This window comes from Trachurus japonicus, chromosome 23 (assembly GCF_045865225.1).
Source record: "Trachurus japonicus isolate A0001 chromosome 23, Traja_1.0".
In the NCBI taxonomy this organism is placed as follows: Eukaryota; Metazoa; Chordata; class Actinopteri; order Carangiformes; family Carangidae; genus Trachurus; species Trachurus japonicus.
The window spans coordinates 3,537,206-3,564,904 of record NC_140929.1 but is presented as its reverse complement, the minus strand read 5'-3'; the positions used below and the strand labels follow the sequence as shown (position 1 = coordinate 3,564,904).

Below are 27,699 nucleotides of genomic sequence, written 5' to 3'. Positions count from 1 at the left end.
CATTTAATAATTTAACCCTAACCCTATTTACAGTCCAAGGTGGATGAATCCACCGCTGGACATGGTGGCAACTAGACACACACACCAGTTAGGCTACTTCTGTTTTCTGGAAATCAAGTAAAATGACAGATTTACATTGTTGGAACCAGTCAGAGGACAAAGTTAATCTGAGACATTCATACATTTTGAAATATGTTGATTAATAATTATAAGTAGAAAAAAGTACATAAAAAATTTATACTGCAAACGGACGTATAGTCAAACTTAAAATAAGAGTGACACGTCTCTTCTGGCCTCTTTGGAATCACAAGAATATGGAGACACTTTAATGTCTTTTAAAGTTTGGAAGTATTTTAGTAATTTCTTCATGTGCTGCTGTTTGAGCTGTGACTTCCGACAGATGTTGTCATTTTCCTTTGGTTGAGTTCAGCCCATTTGTTTGACTGCAGTTCAGATCTGTGTGTTGTCACTCTGTGTTCATCCTCAGACGCACCGACTCTGCACACAGTTCATCACTGCTGCACATCAACATCTCATACACACTCACACTGTATCTGTGAAACTCTGCTTCACTTCTTCATCAGAGCAAATCACCAACATCTGAAGATGGGGGAAGTTAATGTTTGCCTCAAATACGTCTTCTTGTTCTTCAATGCGTTGTTCCACGTAAGTAGAAAAACTTTTTTCTTTTTGTCATTTCAATCAGTTTTATATTTGTGTTTAAAAAATAAGTACTTATTTTGCATAAGTACGTATTTTGCATTTAAAATATTGCATATTTTTCTATATCATATTCTATCAATCTAGTCAATCTAAAAAAATAACAGCATTGGAAAGTTTGTCAAAAAAGTTTCATTTTTTACTCAAAACACAAACACGTTGTTTCCTCAAAACTGCACAATACTGATTAATTTACAAAAGTGAAATTAAAATTAGACAGGAAGTTGTACCATCCTCATTTGCTTAATTTTTTTTAAGTTTCAATGTTTAAATATATATATATATATATATATATATGTATATATATGGAAATCAAAAGTAAAACGACATATTTATTTCAGTTGGAACCAAGTTGGAAGTTGGAAGAAGTTGGAACCAGTCAGAGGACAGAGTTAATCAGAGACACTCATACATGTTGAAACATGTTGAAACGTGTCTGAATGAGGAAGGTTCAGTTTAAAATCTTCTATAATATAATCTATATATATATATATATATATATATATACATACACACACACATATATATATATATAGTGTAATAGTATAATAGTGTTTATACGATAACAAGTGTGTATATATACACACTTGTTATCGTATAAACACTATTATACTATTACACTATTACAGAAACTTATAATCAAACAAACTTTTCAAAATGTCACTTTTTAAACAGAACCAAAAAATTAAGCAAATGAGGATTTTGAATTAAAAAATATTAAGAAAAAGACAAAATGAAGTTCAAGTGTGAAAAAACAAAGTTGAGAAACTGATTTTTTTTTTTTTTTTACTGGGTAAAATGATTTATACCAGCCAAGTCTTCTTCTTTTCCTTTGCATGTGAGCATCATCAGTCTGTGAAGTTCAGGTGTTACATCTCTGTCTCCCTCTAGTGTCTCAGAGCAGAAACAACAGATCTATGACAGGGGCGCAGATAGGTTTTTGAAACTGGGGGGGACAAATTTAGGGTCAGGTTGATTTGGTTTTGTGTATGTCATTATGTCAACCTCCTCTCCCTTTCTTCCATCTGCCTCTGGCCTTGCCGTCCCGTCTCCTGTCCATCCTTCTTCTGACCCTCCTTCTCTCTCTCTTTCTTCTGTCCCTCCCTCTTCTCCCTCTCTCCCTTCTGCCTCTTCAAGCTGTAGATCTAATGCACAACTAGGCCTACTGCTGCTACCCTCCAGTGGATCGCTTTCAGTTTCACCTCCCTCACTGCCATCTTCAGGAACTACCTGCAGGCCAGGACCATGACAACATTTTAACATAGCATAAACAAACATTATAACTGCTTTAAGGCATTAGCGCCATTGGCAGTAATTTAACATGGGCATACCTACAGGCTACCACAGAGGCTACCAGTCCCAGGAGCCATATCTCTACTAGAGATTATAAGATTCCATATGGATATGCCAATATAATGTGTTGCTATGGTGGCCAAACTTCCTGTCGGCATAAATGAGCCTGTCAACCAACATCACAGTACAAGCATTTTATTTTAATAAGCTTAAAATAATAAAATATATGTTATTTTGTGTAGTGCATTTTTGTCTATAATGGTTAGTAATGCCTACAAAGTTCAATTCTGGACTCTAAAAAATAATTAACTGTGTCTGTAAGGCGAGATAATAACAAGCTAACAGGCTCAGTCATTCAAATTCAATGGAGGTGATGTATGACAACAACACAATAATTGTGTTAAATACTGATTCACCTTAAATGGAACACATTGCGCCGAGTGTTAGTAACTAAAATAACAGTTCACGGTTTAAAATGATGACGTTAGCAATCGCTGTTGAAACTGTAACCTAACAACTTAGAGTCTAGACCATTAGACTTGGCAATATCACGGATTCAAGCAGGCCTACACATTTCCAGAAGACCCCAGAAAGCTGCAATGGACGATTTAATTGATAATAAATAAATGCATAAAGGTTTCCCCCTCCCCTCCCCCTTGTGAAATTGGTCTCTCTTCCTCTATTCTCACTCTGTGTCTCTACTACGATTTTACTTCCACGGCGAGATTTCTTTGAACAGACAGACTACCAACAAAAATTGCAAGGTGATATGATAACGTTTATGATAACACACAGTTTACTTACAGTTGATGCTTTTTGAAAAAACGATGCAATCGTTTTCTGCTTTTTGGGTTTGGCTGGCCTCATCTTGCATGCCGTTTTGTTGTTGGTAGTTCTAGGTTATGGGGTCGGGTCCTAAACTAGGAGCTGTCCCACTGATGCCTGTCATATGCGTTCTGGGTAACTATGGTAACCAGGCTTGAGACGACGCAGCCTACCCAGCTCAACAACCGAATACAGGAGTGTAATACCGTTTCTCGCCACATAGCCCATACGCGTCCAGAGAGGCGCTATTTCGCATTTTCATTTTTTTGCATTTCGAGATTTTTCTCTCCATAAAAGTGAGGGGGACGGATCCAAGTGAATCAGAATCTGGGGGTGTCGAGTCCCACCTGTCCCACCCTCTATCTGCGCCCCTGATCTATGATAGAGATCAGGGGAAATTATAAGAATATGAAGTAATATGATTTGACATCAAACATTTCTCTTCAAATTGATTATCACATAATTAAGTTATCATTTTATTTTTATTCATCATTTTAAATCCTAATTTTTTATAGTCATCGCCAACCTCATTATGTGTTTCATTTTTAACACAATGTGCTCCTAAGTTCTTCATCTATTATGGAGACAGTCTTCGGCCTCCATACACTCTGCTTTTATTTTCCTAACTAATGGTGTGTTTGTGTTCTCAGGTCTTTGGATGGTTAATGATCATCGGGGCAGTGAATTCTGCCGGTGCAGGGGTAAACAGCAACAACAATAATACACTCCATGTTATTTCTTCCACGTGAAGTTGTAACAAACGACAAACAGAAAATAAAAGAAACAAATAATTTAAAGTCACTATATAAAATTTTGAATGTTGAAGTCAGACGGAAAATCAGAGTTTATTCTGTACAATTTGTTGGAAGTAAGAAAAATGTAATTTTTGAACACTAATTCAGTGTTTGTGTTTTTGTTCTGCCATGGTGGAGCAGGTAGGGAGCCCATTTATGACATGGGTCGTTATCATCGGCATCATCTGCATCTCTGTGCTGGGAATGTACGGAGGCCGCAAAGAGAACGCCCTGGCTCTGAAAATCGTATGTACAAGAAATAGAGAAAGAAATGAGCGACTTCTCACTTAGATCTTTTGGTTTTGCTGATGTGGTAAAACTTTGTGTTATTCTTCTTTTATCACAGTTTGCAGGTTGCATGGGGATCGGAATGGTCATCATGCTGATCTGTGGCATCATAGGCATTGTCCAAAGAAAACAGGTCTGAATGCAGACTGTGCATTTCTCTGTGCACTGAGCCTTTTTTCTTTTATATTATTTTTATTGCAAGGTGCCCTTGCACATTTGAATTCTTGTAGGCCGAAGCCACCCTCTTGTTTTAATTTACAGAGGTGTTTTTTTGTTTATATGAGCTACTTTGTTTTGTGGACTGAGGCTTTGATACTTTCACAGTATTAATATAGAACCTAGAGCTGCTTTATAATCACACTACACATGGACATCTACCTTTATACTGTATGGAGCTTTAATACAAACATCTACCTTTATACCGTATGGAGCTTTAACACAAACATCTACCTTTATACTGAGCTTTAACACAAACATCTACCTTTATACTGTATGGAGCTTTAACACAAACATCTACCTTTATACTGTATGGAGCTTTAACACAAACATCTACCTTTATACTGTATGGAGCTTTAATACAAACATCTACCTTTATACTGTATGGAGCTTTAACACAAACATATACCTTCATATTTAACCCTCTGGAGGTGAAAGTTAACCACATGTGAATTCAACCACTTTAGTCAATTTTTTTTAACATCGTAAAAACATCAGCTGTCTGTTGCTACGGACTGCGACAGTCCGTTGTCATGGATACATGACAAACACTTCCATTCATACCAGTCATACGTGCCTGAGGCGGAGTGATAGCCTACGCTGTGATAAGGCTTTAGAATAGTAGCCGTGGTACAAGTTTACGAACGTCATCTATGTTCAAAACCAACTTCCGGTTTTGCCGGTTTGGTGGAATTGTACGTTTACGTTTCCATGGTTTTCAGTCGTTGTCATAGTTGCGGTAAACACATTTAACGCGACTACCGAAACCATGGAAACGTAAACATAAAATTCCACCGGGAGAGCAAAACAGGCTACGTTTTTGACGTTCGGAAAAAGGTGGATATGCTCATTATACCACGGTTAACAACCAATCAGGTCGCCGGATTTCACCTTTCTGTTTTATAAGTAACTTTAATATCTCAATAAATCAATTTGGATGCTGTTTCTTGCTGTTTTCAGGTCCAAGATGCCATCCACAACGGGTCCATTCCTGCGTCGAAGCAAGAAGCTGAGTTACTGGATAAACTTTTCGAGATCGTCATCGGCGTGCTCTTTGCACTTTTCGTCGCTGCAGTAAGCTCAGCTGTCATTTTCTTGTCCTTGTTGTGTCATGTGACATCATTTTATTCAGATATTGGAAACAACCTCCTTCCTATTTTTTTTTTTTAACAAGAATTACATTAGTTTTTCGTGTGTTAGCTTTTGAATGTTCAGCATAGCGTCAGTGTTTGAACATTAATATCTAACAGCAGTGAGGATCAGACAGATGGTTGCTCATGTTGCATCTTTCACTTCAGGTTTGAATTTAAGGTTTTTGAATCTTTCTCTGACGAATTGTCTCCACAGGTGATGAGTCTGGGGATGTCCACAATGATGATCCGTCAGATAGAACGTCATGACTAGCGGAGGAGCCACATCCTTCGGCATGTAACAGGGAACAAGCCTCTGAGCCTCTGCACTGTAATTGGACGATGCAGCAGTCGATTAAAATCTGTTTACTTCACATTTCTGCCTTTTTAGGAGAATTAAAGTACTTCATTTGGGAGAAAGAATTGTTTTCTCCCACAGCTTTCTATCGTAGAGATTCTTGCTTGAACAAACTATATTATAGACATATTGTAGGAATGAAACGGTTTCTAAGCTCTTTTTCTCTTCCGACTAAAAGTTTGACATGCTAATATTTAGGCTAAAGTTACAGAGTGAACCGTTAGCTAGCCAGGTAAAGGCTGGTTAGCAAGCTAGCTAACTGTTTCGCATTTCCAAATCCTCATTGTAAATCAGACCAGCATACATTAGCAGAAAACTCACATGTTATTGGTAAAGTTCCCTTTCCTGTAAAAGTAATCCTTAACATTACTAAAATTTGAGGCTCAATTTATGGTATTTGCAAAAATGTTGATAAAATTTCACCCAATTTCTTTTTTCCATTGTGTTTTTCCATTTAATTTGTACCTGCAAGTAAATATGCAGATTGCAGCCATTCCATTGTGAGGGAAAAACTACAAGCCTAGATTTAGCTGTGTTGTTACACATCATTATTGCCAGAATAGGTATAAGTCACCAGTATGAGATAATAAAGCCTAACATAACGTTCACTGATGATAAACTCAGGTTTCCCCACAGGCAGTGAATACCTCACCAACATTTAAAAAATGATTACAATTGAAGAGAAACTGTGACTGGAGCTGTTTTACTGTGAAATCTTTGCTCGTATCATTTCAGAATAAACAGTATAACCTCACACTGCTGCTGTCATGTCTGAAAGAGGGATGGGAGGGATTTCTGGGGGTTTGGATTCCACCACAGGGGTCAAACAGTGAGCCTGGTTATCATTCACCACAGTGTGAGCAGGAGAATCCCCAGGAAACTTGTTGTCAGCATAAAAGTTTCAGCGGTTCTGGGGCCGGTTTACTGCATTCAGGTCACTCCTTCTGAGGAGCTTTCAGAGGTCAGAGGTCTCCGAAAAACAGAAATGGAGTCTTTGGTGCATCTTCTTTCAAATACAAGGTCTGTGTCCGATTTTGTAGTGTTGTCCAAATGTTTAGTGATTATTAATGTTCACTATAGTGCAGACAATGTACCCCACGATTCACCGCAAAATGTAGATGTTGATGTGCAGGAGAGAGAGAGCTTCAAGATGCCTGTCATGACGTGGGTCAGACAACAGCATGCTAACTTTTGGTGAATTCAGGAGAAATCTTCAGACAAAAGAAGACACAATGAAGTAAAATAACCACCATAATTTGGATTTTTTTTTAAACAATTTTTTTTTACCATTTCTTTCCTCTCATCTGAAAGGAGACATGTTAAGGAAGCAAAATAGCCCAAAATCTTAAAATTGATCAGTGCAGGAAAAATGTTTTTTGCCCGTAGTGTTTCACCTTAACATGTATTGTATTATAACATGTTTATAACATGTATTTGTCATAAATATATTCAATATAAATATTCAACAGGAAACAATATTCACCCGTTCATATTTCAGCCACTTGTTGCAACAGGAGTTACCAGCAGCAGCCAGCAGAGGGCAGCGCAACCACAGATCAACACTGTGACAGAGCTGCAGGAGAACCACAGCACATACTGTAGTGGTGTGATGTTGATTGATTTCCGCAGGAAAATACACACAAGCCAAGTTCCTCCCCCTCCCCCTGCGGATTTCCGCAGGAAAAGAACAGACCCTGCCCCTGTCCACATCGGAGGTGATGTAGTGGAGAGGGTCAGTGACTTCAAGTTTCTCGGAACACACATTTCCTGTGACCTCACCTGGTCCACTAACATCTCTGTGTAACAGAGTTTTGGTGTTGATTCCACTTCCACAGTGACAGCCAATCATATTTATCTCTATTCATGTTGTATCACGGACACTCACTGGTTAGCAGGGCTCTCCTCAGCACATAAATATGAGCTGTGACGTAAACACAGTGCCAGTATGCGAGGATTGAGCCCATGGTAGGTTTGTTACACGAAGCGCAGCGTTATAGCCTACTGAAACTCTTCACAGCTGATTAATTTACGGCCGTTAATCAAACAGAGTGACACTCTCCTCTCCTCTCCTCTGACTGAGTTGTATGAATTTATAATCTGGTGTATGAGGAGCAAATAGATCAGTGACCTGAACAACATGGCCGCCTGCCCTCCTTTGTTCACAGGTGTAAATAATCAGATGAATGATGGCTGGGTTTCATTTAGCTGCTCCACTTTCAGGATAGGCCTAATGTATTGTTCACACTGGTCAGATCACAATACTATAATAATAATAATAATAATAATAATAATAATAATAATAATATCCTTTAAAAACATATATTTTTTAATATAAGTGCTTTCCATAAAATCAAATAATAATATATAAAACAAACAATAATAGAGGTAAAATAAACAGTTAAACAATTATAGTGATAAAAATCAAAGGGACTTGAGATGTGCAACTGGGGGGTACGGACCCAAAAGGTCCATGATGGCACACAGAGATGGGAAAATCTAAACTTTTTCCAATGCAGCAAGTGCACCGCATGTCATGTGATAAGAATGAACCAATCAGCTCCACAGATCTGCTCAGCAGCACCAACATGCTATCAGGCTCTCAGTGTTTGCCGCCTTTCAGCAGCAGCAGTGTAACAGCAGTTAGGGGAGAGCGGGGTAAGTAGTGCCAATTTTTACTTAAATTGCCTTTAAAGCAAGGGAATTGTTATAATGCCCCCAACTAAAATATGTACATAGTTTAGGATGTTGTGCATCCATGGGAACAATCACTTTGAATCTTAAATTAACTGTTTCAGAAATATAGCTTTAGAAAAAAAAAGTGGTTTTGTGGCACAACTTGCCCCTGGTGCAGGGTAAGTTGTGCCATTAGAGAAGCAAAACAGATCATTTTAATCTCACAAATGATAATACTATATAAAAGCAAGACATTCAATACAAAATTAAAGCCAGAAGCGGCGATGATCGCGATGCAGTCGCGGAGGCCTGAGGCACGCTGGGGGCTGTGGCGCAAAGAAACGCCATGTTTTGTTCATCCACTAGGCTACGAGCACAACCAGACTAGGCAGGTGTGTTCAGGGGCGGTCCCTCATCACACATGTTAAGTTTCAAGCAAATCCGTGCCCACTGCCATGTTTCTCCTATACACAGACAGCACTGCCACTGGCACAACTTAACCCAGGCCCTTTGGCACAAATTACCCCAAGCCCAGCATTTTGAAAAAAAAGGATAGCTGTTTTGAGCTGGCATCATGCTAACTGTATAGACTCATGGTGTAGCTTAATAAAGCACTAAAACATGTGTGAACTGTTTTCAAAGTTATCTATAATTGTTCAAACACAGCAATCAAAAAACCTTGATCATAGAAATTTTACTTTGGAGGGCAAAAACTTGTTTTTTGAACATAAATGTGCTTTCTTCTCAAGCCATGTGTCTCCCTTCTTGATAAGATGAGTGAAGTGGATGCCCCTTCAAAAATATGTGGTCACATGACCAACTTCTTCTATGGTTTTCTAGATAAAAGGGGTGGAACTACTTGCCCCATGGCACAAATTACCCCACTCTCCCCTATACGTAAAGTATAAGTTTCAGTTCAGAGGAAACATAACTGAACAGCACAGGACACTTGACTGTTGAAACATCTTGCAATCAAAGACGACACCTAAGATTGGTATCAGTTTACATTGACCATGAATGGACAACAATTTCAGTTTTTGTAAAAGGGAAGTAGAACTGTGTATCATCTCTGCAGCAGTGAAAGTGGACCTCATGTTTGTACTCTAGTCTAAATGCATGTCAATTGAGAAGAACAACGGTCCTAGGATCGAACCCTGGGGGACGCCGCAAGACACGGGAGTTGAGGAAGAAGATGCACTCTAGTTTGACAAACACAATGAAATGAACTACTCTACTTATATCTTAACTGTGTTTTATTGCCTGTTCATCAGTTCTATTTTATATTTCTATATATAGGCTACATCTGTCTTTTCTTCATGAACTGCCCATCTTGTGTGTTGGTGAGCCATTTCGGACGGTGGACGATAAAGATTTATTGTCTTGTATTGTAGGTATGAACAGCACAATTTCAGATAAAAGGAAGTTAATTCTGACTAACAATCGTTTCATTCTGTCGTTTCATATGCAGTGAGGCTCTGGTTCCACTTTCACAATATATGTAAATGCGCCTGCAGACAATGTTAACTCTTGAGATTAAGTTAATCAGCTGGTAATTGACATAATGATTAACAAGCAGTGTCACCACCTTATTAGTACCAGACCTTCTGGATCGAGTTAAAGACTTTTCGTTGATAAAAAGACAAATCTTCTCTCTCTCTCTTTTTCAACTATCTTTAGAGACTAACTAACCCTAACCCAGTCCTTGTTTTAAATCATGTGTTTGGTCATCGGATGTTATGGTTATAAAATCTGGAGTTGGGGAAATTTTTATTGTTGTAGTTTGAGTGTGAAGAAGATCGTTGGTGATCCTGCTGTTTTATGTTGAAAGATAAATCACCACTAGAAGCCCCACTAACCCCAACCCTAACCCTATTTTTCATATTTTTCACTTTATAAATCTTCCTTGTTTTCGCATTATATTATTGGCATGTCCAAGATTTACTAATTATTGTTTTTTTGGGTTACAACTATCTCATATTATTTATTTATCCAGGCTATAAACCTGCTGTTGATCTGCAATAGTACCTTTTATCTCATACTATACCTATTTTATCCCCAAACTTTATTTTACACTAACCCTAACCATCAATAAACCTTACCTAAATCTTAACCTGTATCTCTGGGTCCAAATAACCTACCGAATGATCTACCCTACTCCAATTAACGCTTTTTGATTCCCTCTAACAATTGAGATTGACACTCACCCTAACCCTAACCCTAACCCAGTCCTTGTTTTAAATCATGTGTTTGGTTATCGGATGTTATGGTTATGAAATCTGGAGTTGGGGAAATTTTTTATTGTTGTAGTTTATGAGTGTGAGTGAAGAAGATTGTTGGGGATCCTGCTGTTTTATGTTGAAAGAGGAATCACCACTAGAAGCCCCACTAACCCTAACCCCTAACCCTAATCATAACCATAACCATAACCCTCAAACATGATGTTGCCTCAGTTCAGGCCGGTCGCCAAGGCTCAGATAAACATGTACAACTCTTCAGTCCCCAAACTCTATACCACTGAAACTAATCAGTGGCTATATTCAGATTTTGTTTGCTGTTGTGGGTGACGGTGGGTTTTTTTTTCTGTGGCTTTTCTCTGGAGTTGAACAGTTGAAACTTTCCTCTTCACTGGAACCCGCCCGACCTTTTAGACTCCTCCTGTACCTGCTGACATCCTGTGACCTCCTGTTGACCTCAGTGGCTTTACGTAAATGAGCCAATAAAAAAAAAGTGTGAATAATTACTTTACTTCACCTCATTCACACTCTTTGTCTTTAACTTCTTCTTTAACAACAGTTCTCAGCAGCCACTATTGAGCCATCTGGGGTCCACGGTTACAATATTAAAATTTGAAAAAAGTTAATATACTCAACCTGAATATACACACAAATATATACGTTTAAAGATACACATACTTGCATACATGTTCAAATATTTACCACAAACAACTACAAACATCACACCAAACTAAACTTGGAAAAAAGAAGAAGAAAAAAGAAGCAAAAGGAAATAAATGAAGCAGATATAGTATTGAAACTCATAACAAAAACAAGTCTATACATTAAATGCAGTACAAAAAATAAAAATAAAATAAAATAGGAATAAAACAGAGTTATTAAACACAGGACGTTCCAGATTCTGTGCAGCCTCAGAGTGGAGGAGGTGTTCATGTTTCTGCACAAAACGGATTTCCTCTGAGTAACTGTAAAAAACCCACAACCACATGTTCTGAGAGCCGGTGTTGAGCAAGCTACTTGGAAAATCATTTTCCAAGTAGCTTGTCCTCTTCCTGCCTAAATGACCTTACACACACACACACACACACACAAACACACACGTTTGATGTTTTCTGACTGAATTGTGAGCTTAGCGATGTCACAGATTTTTACTAAATCAGACAACTTTGGGAGTTGGGACAATGACAAGGAGCGTGAGCAAGCAAAACTGTAAAATTCGAAGATGCAGGACAACATTCGGTCAATCATCCCTTTCAGTGCTGGATAGATACACACCTACCACCAGAAATCAAATCCCAAACAGAATTAAAGTTAGTTAGTTAGTTTGTCTTTATTGTCTCCCTTGGGAGAAATTCGTACTGGACAGACCAGAGACTCCAGGCGCCATGAACACATACACAAAACAATACATCTAAGACCACAAACAAACACATCATCATATCCCCCAGCTCCTTGCGCGCCCCCCAACAATGTCCTGAAATCACCTATACATATAAAATAAAAAGACAATAGTAATAATAACATGATGCCCATCTGATCCCTTGCTACAGCAACATTATTGCACATTCCTCTTTACATTCAGCAGCACACTCGTTATTGCACATACCTCTATACATAGGCTACAGCAACACACTCATTATTGCACATACCTCTATACATACAGCAGCACACTCATTATTGCACATTACTCTTTCCTCTATACATACAGCAGCACACTCATTATTGCACATACCTCTATACATACAGCAGCACACTCATTATTGCACATTACTCTTTCCTCTTACAGCAACACACTCAGTGGCGGCTGGTGGTGAAATTAGTTAGGTGGGCTAATAAATAAATGGCCCATTAAATGTAGTAGAAGTTACATCCCGTCTGACTGGCACAAAAGTATAGCAACTAACTAGACCTACACACTGCATTACTGTAAGTAGCTTAATTGATAATGGAATAAATGAGAATTTGTATCTATTGAGCTTACAGCTTGGTAACCTGTAGCTACCTTCTGCCTGAAGGCATCAACTCATACTCCCTGTGGAGGATGTGATTTGGGTCTGAGGTGATTTTTTGACCTTGCTTCATAACTGTTGGTTCGAATATCTCCTGAAGAGATGATGGAGGCAGCATGCCAATTATTTTTTGATCATGTTTTGGAGTTGTACTTTACATTTAATGGTCAGGTTGCCAAACCAAGTTGTAATGCCATAGCGGATGATGGTTTCCATGGCTGCTCTGTAGAACAACAACATGACATCTTTATCCACTCCATGAACCCTAAGCCTGCGCAAAAAGTACAGGCGCTGGCTGATCCTTGAACAGACATAATCCACATGGTGAGCCCACTGTAACTTAGAATCAAAATAAATGCCCAAGTACTTGTGTACTGTAACCTGTTCAACCCTCTCCTCATTCAGAAAGACAAGACTGTGATCACCAACAGACCTGGGATCGAACAGCATTTCTTTTCAATTATGCTTCTCACACCACTGCACACATCTTTCTACCTCTGACTTGTACACGGCGATATCTGAGTCCACTGTCAGTAGACAGTGAATTTCACGGTGCGCGCGGAGGCTCATGGGAAATGTAGTATGAAAACACTTCGCTTTCCAAAACTCCTTGTTGTCCCTTTAAAGTGTTCAGAGTTCAAAGTCAGAGTCAACTACTGTGTGTACACGACATGCGCAGGATTGAAATGCCGTTAAATACACACGATATAAAATATATAAAATGTACACTTAAAGTATAAAAAAGTACATTAAAAATGTATAGGGGAGAGTGGGGTAATTTGTGCCATGGGGCAAGTAGTTCCACCCCTTTTATCTAGAAAACCATAGAAGAAGTTGGTCATGTGACCACATATTTTTGAAGGGGCATCCATTTCACTCATCCTATCAAGAAGGGAGACACATGGCTTGAGAAGAAAGCACATTTATGTTCAAAAAACAAGTTTTTGCCCTCCAAAGTAACATTTCTATGATCAAGGTTTTTTGATTGCCATGTTTGAACAATTATAGATAACTTTGAAAACAGTTCACACATGTTTTAGTGCTTTATTAAGCTACACCATGAGTCTATACAGTTAGCATGATGCCAGCTCAAAACAGCTGGGGAATCTTTTTTTCTCAAAATGCTGGGCTTGGGGTAATTTGTGCCAAAGGGCCTGGGTTAAGTTGTGCCAGTGGCAGTGCTGTCTGTGTATAGGAGAAACATGGCAGTGGGCACTGATTTGCTTGAAACTTTACATGTGTGATGAGGGACCGCCCCTGAACACACCTGCCTAGTCTGGTTGTGCTCGTAGCCTGGTGGATGAACGAAACATTGCGTTTCTTTGTGCCACAGCCCCCAGCGTGCCCCAGGCCTCCGCGACTGCATGGGGACAAGCGAGGGCCCGATCATCGCCGCTTCTGGCTTTAATTTTGTATTGAATGTCTTGCTTTTATATAGTATTATCATTTGTGAGATTAAAATGATCTGTTTTACTTCAATTATCAATGGCACAATTTACCCCAGTGTATTCTCGCTAATGGCACAACTTACCCCGCACCGCGGGCAAGTTGTGCCAGAATTTTTTTAATCCCCTTGCTTTAAAGGCAATTTAAGTAAAAATTGGCACTACTTACCCCGCTCTCCCCTACTGCAAACGGACGTATAGTCAAACTTAATACACGTCTTTTCTGGCCTCTTTAGAATCAAAAGAATATGGAGACACTTTAATGTCTTTTAAAGTTTGGAAGTATTTTAGTCATTTCTTCATGTGCTGCTGTTTGAGCTGTGACTTCCGACAGATGTTATCATTTTCCTTTGGTTGAGTTCAGCCCTTTTGCTTGGCTGCAGTTCAGATCTGTGTGTCGTAACTCTGTGTTCAGACGCACCGACTCTGCACACAGTTCATCACTGCTGCACATCATCATCTCACACACACTCACACTGTATCTGTGAAACTCTGCTTCACTTCTTCATCAGAGCAAATCACCAACATCTGAAGATGGGGAAAGTTAAGCCTCGCCTCAAATACGGCTTCTTGTTCTTCAATGCGTTGTGCCACGTAAGTAGAAAAACTTTTTTCTTTTTGTCATTTCAATCAGTTTTATATTTGTGTTTGAAGCAAAAGATCAAAGAAAAAAATAAAAAATAAGTACTTATTTTGCATTTAAAGGGATAGTTCACCCTAGAATGATATTTCGCTCATTATCTACTCACCCTCATGTTGACTAAGGGCTGGAAGAAGTTTCAGATTCCTCCGTGGCTTCTCTGAGTTACAGGGGGTCTCGGCATAGCAGTGCATGTCCATATAACGGTTGCAAAGGGACACCGGAGCTCTTCGTAAAAAAACACACACAAAAAAACATCCAAATACCTCCATGATGCTCGTATGTAATGTCCGTCTTGTGCTGAAGCCCCAAATTGCGTAATTGTTGCCACGGAGGAATCTGAAACTTTGCCACGGAGGAATCTGAAACTTCTTCCAGCCCTTAGTCAACATGAGGGTGAGTAGATAATGAGCGAAATATCTTTCTAGGGTGAACTATCCCTTTAAAATATTGCATATTTTTCTATATCATATTCAGTCAATCTAACAAAAACAGCATTAGAAAGTCAAAACACAAACACGTTATGTTTCCTCAAAACTGCAAGATACTTATTAATTTACAAAAGTGAAATTAAAATTAGACAAGAAGTTGTATCCTCATTTGCTTAATTTAAAAAAAAAAAGTTTTAATGTTTAAAAAGTATATATATATATGGAAATGAGCCCTCGGGCTACAATCTGGCACATTGACAGGTACTACGGTACATGTTTTATTAATGTGCATTGTCCTGACTTTAAATAAATAAATAAATTACAAATAAATATACATGTTATTGTATAAACACTATTATACTATTACACTATTACATAAACTTATAATCAAACAAACTTTTAAAAATGTCACTTTTTAAACAGAACCAAAAAAAATAAGCAAATGAGGATTTTGAATTAAAAAATATGAAGAAAAAGACAAAATGAAGTTCAAGTGTGAAAAAACAAAGTTGAGAAACTGATTTTTTTTTTTTTTTACTGGGAAAAATGTTTTATACCAGCCAAGTCTTCTTCTTTTCCTTTGCATGTGAGCATCATCAGTCTGTGAAGTTCAGGTGTTACATCTCTGTCTCCCTCTAGTGTCTCAGAGCAGAAACAACACGGACACAGATCTACGAGAGAGATCAGGGGAAATTATAAGAATATGAAGTAATATGATTTGACATCAAACATTTCTCTTCAAATTGATTATCACATAATTAAGTTATCATTTCATCATTTTAAATCCAAATTTTTTGTAGTTATCATCGCCAACCTCATTATGTGTTTCATTTTTAACACAACGTGCTCCTAAGTTTTTCATCTATTATGGGGACAGTCTTCGGCCTCCATACACTCTGCTTTTATTTTCCTAACTAATGGTGTGTTTGTGTTCTCAGGTCTTTGGATGGTTAATGATCATCGGGGCACTGAATTCTGCCGGTGCAGGGGTAAACAGCAACAATAATAATACACTCCATCTTATTTGTACCTGTGAAGTTGCAAACAGAAAATAAAAGAAACAAATAATTTAAATTCATTAATTACAATTTTGAATGTTGAAATCAGACGGAAAATTTGAGTTTATTCTGTACAATTTGTTGGAAGTAAGAAAAATGTCATTTTTGAACACTAATTCAGTGTTTGTGTTTTCGTTCTGCCATGGCGGAGCAGGTACTGAGTACATTTGTGACATGGGTCTTTATCATCGGCATCGTCTGCATCTCTGTGCTGGGAATATATGGAGGCTTCAGAGAGCACGCCAGGACTCTGAAAATTGTATGTACAAGAACTAGAGAGAGAAAGGAGCAACTTCTACTTAGATGTTTTGGTTTTGCTGATGTGGTAAAACTTTGTGTTATTCTTCTTTCATCACAGTTTGCAGGTTGCATAGGGATCGGATTGGTCATCATGCTGATCTGGGGCATCATAGGCGTTAACCAAAGAAAACAGGTCTGAATGCAGACGGTGCATTTCTCTGTGCACTGAGCCTTTTTTCTTTTTCTTTTATATTATTTTTTTTTATTGCAAGGTGCCCTTGCACATTTGAATGAACATTTGAGCTACTTTGTTTTGTGGACTGAGGCTTTGATACTTTCACAGTATTAATATAGAACCTAGAGCTGCTTTATAATCACACTGCACATGGACATCTACCTTTATACTGTATGGAGCTTTAAAGGGATAGTTCACCCTAGAATGATATTTCGCTCATTATCTACCTGGAAGAAGTTTCAGATTCCTCCGTGGCTTCTCTGAGTTACAGGGGGTCTCGGCATAGCAGTGCATGTCCATATAACGGTTGCAAAGGGACACCGGAGCTCTTCGTAAAAAAACACACACAAAAAAACATCCAAATACCTCCATGCTGCTCGTATGTAATGTCCGTCTTGTGCTGAAGAGATTTGGACGGACCAGGAAGAGGAGCTTCGAGAAGCTTCCGCTACAAACAAGCTTAAAATATAGACTTATTTAATTTTTTTCGGGACAATTACGCAATTTGGGGCTTCAGCACAAGACGGACATTACATACGAGCATCATGGAGGTATTTGGATGTTTTTTTGTGTGTGTTTTTTTACGAAGAGCTCCGGTGTCCCTTTGCAACCGTTATATGGACATGCACTGCTATGCCGAGACCCCCTGTAACTCAGAGAAGCCACGGAGGAATCTGAAACTTCTTCCAGCCCTTAGTCAACATGAGGGTGAGTAGATAATGAGCGAAATATCATTCTAGGGTGAACTATCCCTTTAACACAAACATCTACCTTTATACTGTATGGAGCTTTAACACAAACATCTACCTTTATACTGTATGGAGCTTTAACACAAACATCTACCTTTATATTTAAAGCAGAAGTAAGCGATCCGGTCGTTTTGGCTAATGCTGCGTTCCAGGCAGGCTTTTGAAACCGTAAATTACAGCTTCAAGTCACGACTTACGACTTTGTAGCGTTCCAGGCAGGAACTTCATTATGTCTTTTTCCTCATATTTTTTAATTCAAAATTCTCATTTGCTTAATTTTTAGGTAGAGACAGGTAGAGGACTTTTTTTTTCTCATGGCACAATTCAATCGGATCACGAAATAAAACTTTCAGTCCCGTTGAGGTCCCATGGCGACCGTTACTTCCTGCTTCCGCTTAGGCTCTCTATAGTAGCCGTGGTATATGCTCATTAACAACCAATCAGGTCGCCGGATTTCACCTTTCCGTTTTTAATATCTCAATAAGTCATTTTGGATGCTGTTTCTTATTGTTTTCAGGTCTATGATGCCATCCACAATGGTTCCAATCCGAAGGAACAAGCTGAGGCTCTGGAAAAAGCTTACGAGGCGGGCATCGGCATAATCTTTGCACTTTTTGCTGCTGCAGTAAGCTCAGCTGTCATTTTCTTGTCCTTGTTGTGTCATGTGACATCATTTTATTCAGATATTGGAAACAACCTCCTTCCTATTTTTTTTTTAACAAGAATTACATTAGTTTTTCGTGTGTTAGCTTTTGAATGTTTAGCGTAGCGTCAGTGTTTGAACATTAATATCTAACAGCAGTGAGGATCAGACAGATGGTTGCTCATGTTGCATCTTTCACTTAAAGGTTTGAATTGAAGGTTTTTGAATCTTTCTCTGACGAATTGTCTCCACAGGTGTTGAGTCTGGGGATGTCCATCATGATGATCCGTCAGATAGAAAGTCATGACTAGCGGAGGAGCCACATCCTTCGGCATGTAACAGGGAACCACCCTCTGAGCATCTGAGCCTCTGCACTGTAATTGGGTGATCCAGCAGTCAATTAAAATCTGTTTACTTTACATTTCTGCCTCTTTAGGAGAATTAAAGAGCTTCATTTGGGAGAAAACATTGTTTTTACTCACAGCTTTCAATCGCAGAGATTCTTGCTTGAACAAACATTGACATATTGTAGGAATGAAACGGTTTCTAAGCTCTTCATCTCTTCCGGCTAAAAGTTTGACATGCTAATATTTAGGCTAAAGTTACAGAGTGAACCGTTTGCTAGCCAGGTAAAGGCTGGTTAGCAAGCTAGCTAACTGTTTTGCGTTTCCAAGTCCTCATTGTAAATCAGACCAGCATACATTAGCAGAAAACTCACATTTTATTGGTAAAGTTTCCTTTCCTGTAAAAGAAATCCTTTAACATTACTAAAATTTGAGGCTCAACAGATGCTATTTGCAAAAATGTTGTTAAAATTTAGTCTTTGAACACCCAATTTCTTTCTTTTTTTCCATTGTGTTTTTCCCTTAAATTTGTAGCCTAGGGGAGAGTGGGGTAATGTGAGACACCCCCTGAATCTAGAAAACCTTCCATTTCCCCATGGCCATGAAGGAGAGGACCTCATGATGCTGTGGAAAGCATGTTTTTTTCACAAAAATATAATTTTAGCATGTAAAAGTAAATTTTAGCATGTAAAAGTAAATTTTAGCATGTAAAAGTAAATTTTCTTGGTGTCAACTGTTGTGCCAAAGCAAATTGATTCCGGTACAAAAACTTCTATGATACATGATGATGAACTACCAACACATAAAAACCATGTGATGATGCTGGCTGAAAATTAGCCTGAATTTCTAAGAGAGGTCGTTTTTTCTAAAATGGGGGTGTTGGGGTAAAGTGAGACCATGGATGTATTATAATAAATCCAAGAGTGAGACACTGTGAGCACACCACACACAAAGATTTACACTAGAATCTCACCCCCCAAGCCAGAAATCTCGTGTGATCAATGATCTGTAGCCACACTGCTTTGTTATGCTATGTGCTCTCAGTCAGCTCACTTATTTATTGGTTATTAACTAAATTTTAGTCACATTCCACTTTGTCGACTCGGCTCACCCCACACACAAGAGGACTTTTGATCAAAATGGTCACCATTGTCGGGGCCTACAACCTGACCCCCAGACTATCTGACTGGTTCTATCTGTCATTTGAATGTTAATTAAAACATTTTGTGTTGTATTTGATTTTGGTCTTGAGTCACTTTGTGTTGAGAAAAAAAAAGTGCTTAATTGCCCAATCCCCATGATTCTGTTACTAGTCCGACATTAGTTTTGGGAAGTGTGGTTGTCAAGCTAGCTGTCAGGACTCTAACTGTTACAACATGTGTTGTTATGGTAGTTTCAGAGTGGAAAAAGTAAGTGGATCAGTTTACCCCATTGATTTTTCTGGTTTGTCTCAGTTTACCCCTGAGCTGGGGTAAAGTGAGGCACAAGACCACTTTTTTTTTAAAACAATCATATTTTCACTGTCCTTTGTCCTAAATACATTATGAGAATTTCCATAGGCAGCATCCTGAATTAATGGGAAATGTGTAAATTCTACTGATAAATTATTTTAGCTCGTGTGGTATATTGATGTGTTGATGAAAAGAAGGGATCACCGCCGACACGTCTTCACTTGTGTTCAAAAAAGAAGTTTATTAACAAGTAGAAGAACAGTGTACAAAAAATGCCGAATCCTGAAGCATCTCTGGTGCCAAAGTGAGATCTTCCTCCTAAGGCTCAAAACCATGATCTTATATACTTTCTAACTCCATAACTCCACCTTCTCCCAACATAAGGATATATCTTATCATGACAGGCATTAAGTGTTCAACATTAACATGAACATCCCATGTGTCTGTTAATCTAAACACTTCCTGTAATTGTTTAACATACACAGTTCATGTCTTCCGTCTATGGACATGAGACAGGATACAGCCTATAGAGTTTACGACCTTGCATTCATACTCTGGACAAGGCTAACATAAATTTAAGCAAGGTTATCACGGGAAAAATGTGAACAACAGGAAATACATCCTCCTAGGGTACATTTCACAAGAGCCACTTATTATCTAATCTATTACTGTTACTAAACATCTAATACAACAGCTTTATATATCTATAAATGTATGTGCGTCTTTCTTTCTTATAACATCTACCTTCGATTAGTTTACTTCTAAGCAAAACATGTCCGTGAAGTAAAGCACCAATTCACACTTTCCTTCAATTCCAAAAGAGGCACACATAGCCTACCAAGAATAAACATAATACATGATGTTAAAGCTAAAATTTCAGGTGAATAATACACTACACTCGCTTAGAGGGGAGCAAATGTAAAAAGTGTCTCACTTTACCCCACTCTCCCCTACCTGCAAATTAATATGCAGATTGCAGCCATTCCATTGTGAGGGTAAACCGAGGCCTAAATTTAGCTGTGTTGTTACACATCATTGTAACTATTGCCAGTTTTATAAATCACCAGTATGAGCTAATATAGCCCAACAGGCAGTGAACACCTCACCAACATTTAAAAAATGATTACATTACAATTGAAGAGAAATGTGACTGAAGCTGTTTCTTTGCTCGTATCATTTCAGAATAAACGGTATAACCTCACACTGCTGCTGTCATGTCTGAAAGAGGGGTGGGAGGGATTCCTGGGGGTTTGGATTCCACCACAGGGGTCAAACAGTGAGCCTGGTTATCATTCACCACAGTGTGAGCAGGAGAATCCCCAGGAAACTTGCAGAGGTCTCCGAAAAAAAGAAATGGAGTCTTTGGTGCATCTTCTATCAAATACAAGGTCTGTGTCTGATTTTGTGGTGTCTGAATGTTTAGTGATCATTAATGTTCACTATAGTGCAGACAATGTACCCCACGATTCATTTATTTTGTCCATTTGTTTCACAAAGACCATCTGGTATTTTTATGTGCTATCATCAACTCCCTCCTTGGGTCTATTTTTGCACATCTTTGATTCATTTTAAGGAGCTTTCTGCACAGATCTGATGTGATGATGCTTCATGACCAGTCTGGGTTTGAACTAGTGGAGACAGACGCTGTAAACAGGAAGTCCTCCATGGACTTGAAAAAAATAACTAAGTAAAAGTAGAAGTACCATAACTAAAAATGACTTTGGTAAAAGTAAAAGTCACGCATAAGAAAATAACTTGAGTAAAAGTCTTAAAGTAGCTCACATTAAATGTAGGCTACTTCAGTATCAATCTTGTGAAAAAATATACTCAAGTATCACAAGTACAAGTACAAAGTATTTAGCATAAAAAGAAGCAAAACAACCACTTGTTCTTTTTTTTATTTCACTTTCAGGTGAATAGATGTGGAATGATAAAACCAAAAAACACCTGAGCAAACATGTAGAGTGAGTGAATCAAGTGCCATCATAGCCTACAGGTAATTATATTTCTATTTTAATTTGTAACGAGTAACCAGGTGGCAAATGTAAATGTACGGAGTAAATGAACGGAGTAAAAGCACATTTTTTAACTTTTAAATGTAGTGAAGTAAAAGTAAAAGTCCTGATTAAAAAAAGAACTCCAGTAGTACAAATCCTCCAAAAAAAAAACTACTTAAGTAGTGTAACAAAGGACATCTACTTCGTTACTATACACCTCTGCCTGTAGACATGTCTCATTTCTTGTTTTTCCTCCGTAGACCCGGTTGGCCATGAACTACAGAAGTCAATCAATCAATCAATCAATCAATCAATCAATCAATCAATCAATCAATCAATCAATCAATCAATCAATCAATCAATCAATCAATCAATCAATCAATCAGGCTTTATTTGTATAGCACTTTTCAGGCAGCTCAAAGTGCTTCACATGTTAAAAACAAGCAATATAGGGAACACATATTGGGATACATACATAAATTTGCATAACACATATAACACATACACATTCACACAATAGTTTCAGAACATTGGATTTTATCGGGGAAACGCTATCTTATACTCACTCATTTGCAGTGGGGAAAACGTCACAAATGCATCTGCAGCCACAAACCACTGAGCACTTGTTTCAGTTTTACAAAGAACAAAGCTCCTTTATTTCACACAAACACTCACTATGTGGGGACGGGCTCAACACTTCATAGATCTAGAGCAGTTAGAGAGGCAGGGACGTTTCTAGACCCTCTGGAGGCCCCAGAGCCTTGAGCATACGAACAGCCATCGATAACATCATGTTGTCATTGATATGGACCAATGTCGAAACGTGTCTGAATGAGGAAGTTTCAGTTTAAAGTGTTCAAAATTCAAAGTCAGAGTCAGCTACTGTGTGTACACGACATACACAGGATTGAAATGCCATTAAATACACACAATATAAAATATATAAAATGTACACTTAAAGTAGAAAAGGTACACTAAAGAATTACAAGAATATGGAGACACTTTAATGTCTTAAAGTTTGTAAGTATTTTAGTCTTTTCTTCATGTTTGAGCTGTCACTTCTGTCAGATGCAGTACCGGTTCACCCAATACGCACACTACGCACGTTGCGTAGGGCCCCGCAAAATAATAGAGGCCCCGTGAAAAAACAAAACAAAACCTGACGACGTGACCGTCCGTTGCGCACGTGTTGGCCTACCGGATTCCTAGCAAGACAGCGTTTAGCACGCCACGATGAAGCAGAGTTATCCCTCAGGGAATTAAGGGGGAAGAAACAGCTGACAATGACCTGCGGGAACAGCAGTCAGGTAACTCTCCTCTCCGGGTGGGAGAGTGGGAAGGACTAGTCCGTGTTTGACCTACATTAACAGAGCGCTGAGCCCTGGGTGAACCCCGGTCTCTGTGTGCGTCTTGCTGGCTTCTATGATTTTAGTTGTAGTGTAGTTACAAATGGAAAGTAATGGATAAATATTGACTAAGATTTAATTTTGTTGCTTGGATACAGACAAATATAGATGCAGATATCTTAGTGAATTAAACAAAACTTGTGAAATATTGTGACAATGGTGCTAAAAAAATATATATATAATAAATAATAATATACATAATTACCTACATTTGAAGTATATTAAAGTAAAACAAGTGCAGCCAATTTGATGGAGCTGAATTAATAGTAGCCTTATCTATATTTTAGTTTTATTTAATCGTGAGTTATTTCAAACATTAACATGCATGCCCAACATGTAAGACTGTATGATTGTTTGTTTACACATTTAGTTTGATTTGTTCTGAATTTATTCTTAGTTAGACCAACAGTGCAATATGTTTAAAGGGGGATAAGTGGAAACACTGGGTGTCAGGTGCGACTGTTGAAAGTTTTTGGGGTTCAGTTAGGCCCCTTAGCAGAATTTTGCCTAGGGCCCCATGGAGGTCTGAACCGGCTCTGGTCAGATGTTGTCATTTTCCTTGGGTTGAGTTCAGCCCTTTGTTTGGCTGCAGTTCAGATCTGTGTGTCGTAGCTCTGTGTTCATCCGCACGCGCACCGACTGTGCACACAGTCCATCACTGCTGCACAACACTCACACTGTGTCTGTGAAACGCTGCTTCACTTCTTCATCAGAGCAAATCACCAGAATCTGAAGATGGGAAAAGTTCATGTTTGCTTCAAATTAGTCTTCATCTTATTCAATGCATTGTTCCATGTAAGTAGAAAAACATTTTTCTTTTTGTCATTTCAATTAGTTTTATATTTGTGATTCAAGTAAAAGATTAAAGAGAAAAATAGAAATAAGTACTTGCATATTTTTGTACATCATATTCTAGTCAATCTAAAAAAAAAAGAACCACTCCGGCCCTGGTTAAATCTCTGTCTCCCTCTAGTGTCTCAGAGCAGAAACAACAGATCTATGATAAAGATCAGGGGAAATTATTAGAATATGAAGTAATATAAATGAACAAATATGGAGGAAGCTCTTTAAAATACAGTTTAACATCAAAAGTTTCTCTTTAAAATGATTATTACATAATAATGTTATCATTTAATTTTTATTCATCATTTTAAAATCCTGATTTTTTGTAGTCATTGCTAACCTCATTATGTGTTTCATCTTTAACACAACGTGCTCTTAAGGTCTCCATCTATTATGGGGACACTCTTCGGCCTCTATACACTCTGCCTTTATTTTCTTAAACATTGACTAACTAATGGTGTGTTTATGTCCTCAGGTCTGTGGATGGGTAGCGCTCATCGGGGTAGTGAGTTTTGGCAGCTCACGGGTAAACAGCAACAACAACAACAACAATACATGCACTCAAAGTTATTTGTACCTGTGAAGTTGTAACAAACGACAAACAGAAAATAAAAGAAACAAATAATTTACATTTTGAATGTTGAGGTCAGACGGAAAATCATGGAGTTTATTCTGTACAAAAGTGTTTGTGTTTTCGTTCTGCCATGGTGGAGCAGATGCCTGATGGAGAGATCATAATTTTGGTATGGTTCGTTATCATCGGCATCATCTGCATCTCTGGGCTGGGAATGTCCGGAAGCTGCACAGAGAACGCCCTGGCTCTGAAAATCGTATGTACAAGACCTAGAGAGAGAAAGGAGCAACTTCTCACTTCGATTTTTTGGTTTTGCTGATGTGGTAAAACTTTGTTTTGTTCTTCTTTCATCACAGTTTGCAGGTTGCATGGGGGTCGGAATGGTCATCACGCTGATCTTTGGCATCATAGTCCAAAGCCATAAGGTCTGAATGCAGACTGTGCATTTCTCTATGCACTGAGGCTTTTTTTTCTTTCTCTTTATATGATTTTTTATTGCAAAGTGCACTTTGGATAGAATACATGTTACTAACCAAGCAATCATAGCCTTACTTTTTGTAATAAACAAAGATAAAGTTCAAAGTAAAAAAGAAAGAAAGAAAAATAAAACCAGCAGCAACATCCAACACAGAAATAGATTGGGAATAACAATTTGATGGATTTCTACACAAATTGGGTGCTGTAGCTAAACAAAGAAAGCTCAAGCATGAGCTGGAAGTAATGAAACCAACAGTAGCAAAAACTAAAAACAAGCTGTGTGTCGGACATCAGATGAAATGAAGGGTATTTTAGGTAGCCTATTTTAAAACCAGGTTCTTATCAAAAGTTGCCCGTCTACACTGCAAAAATTCAAAATCTTTCCAAGAATATTTGTCTTATTTCTTGTCAAAATGTCTCATTTCTAGTCTAAACTAATCTCTTTCCACTTAAAACAAAACTCTTCACCTAAAAATTAACTTGTTTTTAGTATATTTTAATTTGTTTCAAACAAATTTTCAATTGAAATAAGTAGAAAAATCTGCGAGTGAAAGCAAGTTTTTTGTGCTTTTAATATGAAATACTTGCTCCACTATCAAATTTTTCTACTTATTTCAAATGAAAATCTGCTTGAAAGAAGTAAAAAAAACAGTCTAAAAACAAGCTACTTTTTAAATGTCATGAGTCAAATTTTAAGTAAAATTAGATTTATTTTTACTGTATGGAGCTTTAACACAAACATCTACCTTTATTTTGAAGGAGCTTTAACACAAACATCTACCTTTATACTGTATGGAGCTTTAATATCTCAATCAATCAATTTTGACGCTGTTTCTTGCTGTTTTCAGTACAGGCACAACAGTCATGGTGTGTTCTTTGGACTTTTTGCTGCTGCAGTAAGCTCAACTGTCATTTTCTTGTCCTTGTTGTGTTATGTGACATCATTTTATTCAGATATTGTAAACTAACATTAGACTACTAAATCCTGAATGCAGTGATTCAGTTCTAGGCTACCACTGGTTTCAAGACTAAGCTAGCTACTTAACAGTTAGCATAACTCACATTAGATAGCAGTAAACATTAGCCTTGGACAGTGAACAGTGGTTTACTTTGGGCCAAAGCTCGTTTCAATTGAATAAAAATGTGTTTTTAGCAAGAATTACATTTGTGAGTGAATGTTTAGCGTAGCGTCAGTGTTTGAACATTAGTATCTAACATCAGTGGGATCAGACAGATGGTCTTTTACTTAAGGTTTGAATTCAAGGTGTTTGAATGAACTCTGACTGACGTATTGTCTCCACAGGTGGTGAGTCTGGGGATGTCCACAATGATGATCCGTCAGATTCAACGTCATGACAGCATAGGAGCCACATCCTTTGGCATGTAACAGGGAACCACCCTCTGAGCCTTTGCACTGTAATTGGACGATCCAGCAGTCAATAAAAACCTGTTTACTCATCATTGTTTCTCTCACAGCTTTCTATCGCAGTCTCAGAGATTCTTGCTTGAACAAACATTGACATATCGTATGAAACAGTTTCTAAGCTCTTCACCTCTTCCGGCTAAAAGTTTGACATGCTAATATTTAGGCTAAAGTTACAGAGTGAACCGTTAGCTACCCAGGTAAAGGCTGGTTAGCAATCTAGCTAGCTGTTTTGCGTTTCCAAATCCTCATAAATCAGACCAGCAGCAGAAAACTCACATTTTATTGGTGAAGTTTCCTTTCCTGTAAAACAAGACCTTAAAATTATTTATACTTTTGGCTGAACATATGCTATTTGCAAAAACTCTTTTCTTTGAACACTCAATTTCTTTTTTCCATATGTTTTTCCATTTAGGTTGCAGCCATTCCATTGTGAGAAGAAAAACACCAGCCGAGCTTTAGCTGTTTTGTTACACATTTAAAAATGATTACAATTGAAGAGAATCTGTGACTGGAGCTGTTTAACTGTGAAATCTTTGCTTGTATCATTTCAGAATAAACAGTAAAATCTCACACTGCTGCTGTCATGTTGGAACATTACGCAACGTAATACATAATTAACTGTGCGGTGGCGTAATGTCCGAAAGTGTTTTTCATTTGTCCAGTGAGTTCACTATATTGAATTCACTATAGCCTACAGTAGTGAGTAGGGAGTGTTAGGTTAGATTCAATTTAGACCTTGATGATCACCACTGATATACATGTATAATCCAGACATTGATTACTACCTCTGATCTATCCTCTAGTTAGACACTGATGATTACCTCTACCTCTGATCTCTTATTCAGACACTGATGATTACCTCTGATATATAATCTAGACATTAATCAATACCTCTGATCTATTTTGCTGTTCTGCCATACACATACTACCTCGTTGATTGAGAAACACGTACAATTAGAAATGCATTAAAGAACACTGAGATTACCCTACACTTGACCCTGATCTAAGTGAACACAGAACTGATTGTACACCACATGTATCCCTCTTTAGCATGTATCACATGCATTCCTCTTATAGACTAACCCTTTGTTGACTGTGTAGCATAAGTGAATGTGTTGATTGAGCTGTAGCTTCCTGGAAGGCATAGTGAGGAAGAAGCAAGTGGAGGTCAGAAGGCCAGGAGTTTAAAAGTGCACACAT

At 38.1% G+C, this 27,699-nt stretch overlaps 2 protein-coding genes across 4 annotated transcripts; both read left to right on the top strand.

The window, feature by feature from the left end:
• The first annotated feature begins 478 nt into the window (after window positions 1-478).
• Window positions 479-26,530, top strand: LOC146962332 (uncharacterized). Of its 2 annotated transcripts, none has more exons than XM_085769029.1 (6): window positions 479-666; window positions 3,489-3,539; window positions 3,774-3,878; window positions 3,979-4,053; window positions 5,097-5,210; window positions 26,377-26,530. In XM_085769029.1, exons 1-6 carry the CDS (start codon window positions 607-609, stop codon window positions 26,458-26,460), a joined length of 489 nt encoding a protein of 162 aa, XP_085625155.1. In that variant the 5' UTR covers window positions 479-606; the 3' UTR covers window positions 26,461-26,530. The 2 variants fall into 2 exon arrangements, with proteins under 2 accessions (XP_085625155.1, XP_085625156.1); XM_085769030.1 differs by lacking the exon at window positions 26,377-26,530 and adding an exon at window positions 5,484-6,569.
• Window positions 14,369-19,564, top strand: LOC146962333 (uncharacterized). 2 transcript variants are annotated; one of them, XM_085769135.1, is made up of 7 exons: window positions 14,384-14,579; window positions 15,696-15,764; window positions 15,995-16,045; window positions 16,269-16,373; window positions 16,473-16,547; window positions 17,856-17,963; window positions 18,236-19,564. In XM_085769135.1, the coding sequence occupies exons 3-7, from the start codon at window positions 16,010-16,012 to the stop codon at window positions 18,290-18,292; spliced, it is 381 nt and encodes a 126-aa protein (XP_085625261.1). In that variant the 5' UTR covers window positions 14,384-14,579; window positions 15,696-15,764; window positions 15,995-16,009; the 3' UTR covers window positions 18,293-19,564. The 2 variants fall into 2 exon arrangements, with proteins under 2 accessions (XP_085625260.1, XP_085625261.1); XM_085769134.1 differs by lacking the exon at window positions 15,696-15,764 and having other exon boundaries at window positions 14,369-14,579.
• Window positions 26,531-27,699: the final 1,169 nt, after the last annotated feature.

Coding starts and splice junctions, on each gene's coding strand:
- LOC146962332 (XM_085769029.1), top strand. CDS start 607: ATGGGGGAAGTTAATGTTTGCCTCAAATACGTCTTCTTGTTCTTCAAT. Junction 667..3,488: donor TCTTCAATGCGTTGTTCCAC/GTAAGTAGAAAA, acceptor TTGTGTTCTCAG/GTCTTTGGATGGTTAATGAT. Junction 3,540..3,773: donor TGAATTCTGCCGGTGCAGGG/GTAAACAGCAAC, acceptor ATGGTGGAGCAG/GTAGGGAGCCCATTTATGAC.
- LOC146962333 (XM_085769134.1), top strand. CDS start 14,520: ATGGGGAAAGTTAAGCCTCGCCTCAAATACGGCTTCTTGTTCTTCAAT. Junction 16,548..17,855: donor GCGTTAACCAAAGAAAACAG/GTCTGAATGCAG, acceptor TATTGTTTTCAG/GTCTATGATGCCATCCACAA. Junction 17,964..18,235: donor TTGCACTTTTTGCTGCTGCA/GTAAGCTCAGCT, acceptor TTGTCTCCACAG/GTGTTGAGTCTGGGGATGTC.